Raw genomic sequence first — 2,105 nt, 5'->3', positions numbered from 1 at the left:
TGAATTTCAAAAGATGTAAATCTTTAACTCTCTAATGTGAAAAAAAAGGGTAAAATAATAATTTAAAATTAAGTTAATTAATATTTCATTCCTACTTTACTTCCGTGCAAGCTAAGTTAGAAATCTTATAGAACACAACAGGCAATTATTGAGAGATGGTATTGGTGAGTATTGGGTTTTGTCCAGATTAACGATTGGTTACTTGGCCTGACATTTCGTAATACATATCACATAGAACGTTTATTATAAATATATTATGAAAGAAGTTACATTGACATTGTAGTAGTTTATTTGATAAGCTAAAATAGAAAAGTTCAAACAACTGAAAATTCAACGTGAAAGTAAAGATTATGCTTTAGAGTCTGAACAACCAAAACATTAGTATTTTGACTGTGGAGAAGGTTAAACAACCGGTTGAACTTTGGGACGAGGTGATGAAATAATTATTGGAATGCTAAGACCAGGTGGAGAAGCAATTGGCGATGTTATCGGACGAGGGGGTGAAGCCTTTGGTGGAATTCTAGGATTAGGCAGTGAAGTTGGCGGAATGATGGGACGAGTGGGTGAAGCTATAGGTGAAATATTGGGTCAAGGGGATGAAGCTATCGGTGAAATATTAGGACGTGGGGGTGAAGCTGTTGGTGAAATGATTGGACGAGTGGGTGAAGGCAATGGTGAAGGAGGTGGAGGTGATGTTTTTGGTGGAAAAGTAGGTGGAGGGAGAGGTCGTGGGATCAGAGGAGGAGGGGGTTTAGGCGTTTGTGGTATAGTTGGTGGAGGAGGACGAAGAGGAATTATTGGTGGTAATATAATAGGAGGAAGAGGAGGGAGACGAATAGGAGGTAAAGGAGGGAGACGAATAGGAGGGAGAGGAGTGAGCGGAGGAATAGGAGGGAGACGAATAGGAGGGAGAGGAGGGAGACGAATAGGAGGAAGAGGAGAGAGACGAATAGGAGGGAGACGAATGGGAGGAAGAGGAGGGAGACGAATAGGAGGAAGAGGAGAGAGACGAATAGGAGGGAGAGGAGTGAGCGGAGGGAGAGGAGGGAGACGAATAGGAGGAAGAGGAGGGAGACGAATAGGAGTTAAAGGAGGGAGCGGAGGAAGGGGAAAGAGACGAATAGGAGGGAGAGGAGTGAGCAGAGGGAGAGGAGGGAGACGAATAGGAGGAAGAGGAGGGAGAAGAGGAAGAGGTGGGAGAAAAAATGGAGGTAATGTTGAAAATTTTACGGGCAGAGAAAAAGATTGTGAATTCTTCCCATGTTTTGACGATGCTGATGTTTGTTGGAGATGAAGGGAAACTTCATTCCCCTTAATGCCCAAACAACATAAACTCACAATTAGACCAAACAAAAGTAAGGTCTTGTAGGAAGCCATGATATATGATTATCTCAAGCTTCCGCCGGTGACATTTCAACTAATATGTGTTGAGGTATTTATATACATTCCTCCACATCTTTTCTTGTAATTTTTCATTCTCAAAATTGTCGTTTTATGTTATATTTATGTTTTCTTTTAAATGAATGTTGGTTTCTTTGAAAATTGTAAATCTCACCCATAAATTTGAATGACAAGTCGTTCTTCTCTTTTAAGTTTCGTTAAATACCTTATTTATTTCTAATTGAGACATGTTAGAATATTATATTCATTTTTTAATTGAAAGAAATAGATAATTTTTTTTTTTTAAGTATAAATTAGAAGAGTGGAGATCGAACCTCTAACCTTTAAAGAGAAAAATCAGATCAAATATCATTAAACTAAACCCACTTTGACAATTTTTAGTATTTATTACAATTAAAGATCCTGTACTATGAAATTAACATTTTAGGACATAAATGCCTATGGAGTTAATACCAAATTCAAAAATTCAACTTTCTAGTGAATTAATAAAATTTTACTTTTTTATCTTTTAAGCTAATTAATATATTGACTTTACATAATCAAAGGAATATCGAGTACAAATATTACAATTAATTTTTTTTATTTTATTTCGTAAACATTTAAAATAATCGTTATGGCGTCATAACTTGTATGTTTGTTCATAAACTTTCATAATCTCTTTTTATTAAATTATACTCAATATTTCTAAACTTTTGGAATGAGTT

The 2,105-nt window shown here is 36.2% G+C and overlaps 1 protein-coding gene across 1 annotated transcript; it reads right to left on the bottom strand.

The window, feature by feature from the left end:
- Positions 1-213: 213 nt before the first annotated feature.
- On the bottom strand, positions 214-1,427 carry LOC120078296 (vegetative cell wall protein gp1-like). The gene has a single exon (XM_039032532.1). The coding sequence runs from the start codon at positions 1,375-1,377 to the stop codon at positions 589-591; it is 789 nt and encodes a 262-aa protein (XP_038888460.1). The 5' UTR covers positions 1,378-1,427; the 3' UTR covers positions 214-588.
- Between the last annotated feature and the right edge of the window lie 678 nt (positions 1,428-2,105).

Source organism: Benincasa hispida, chromosome 5 (genome assembly GCF_009727055.1).
Source record: "Benincasa hispida cultivar B227 chromosome 5, ASM972705v1, whole genome shotgun sequence".
In the NCBI taxonomy this organism is placed as follows: Eukaryota; Viridiplantae; Streptophyta; class Magnoliopsida; order Cucurbitales; family Cucurbitaceae; genus Benincasa; species Benincasa hispida.
The sequence above is the reverse complement of the archived record's forward strand: the minus strand, read 5'-3'. Positions and strand labels throughout refer to the sequence as shown.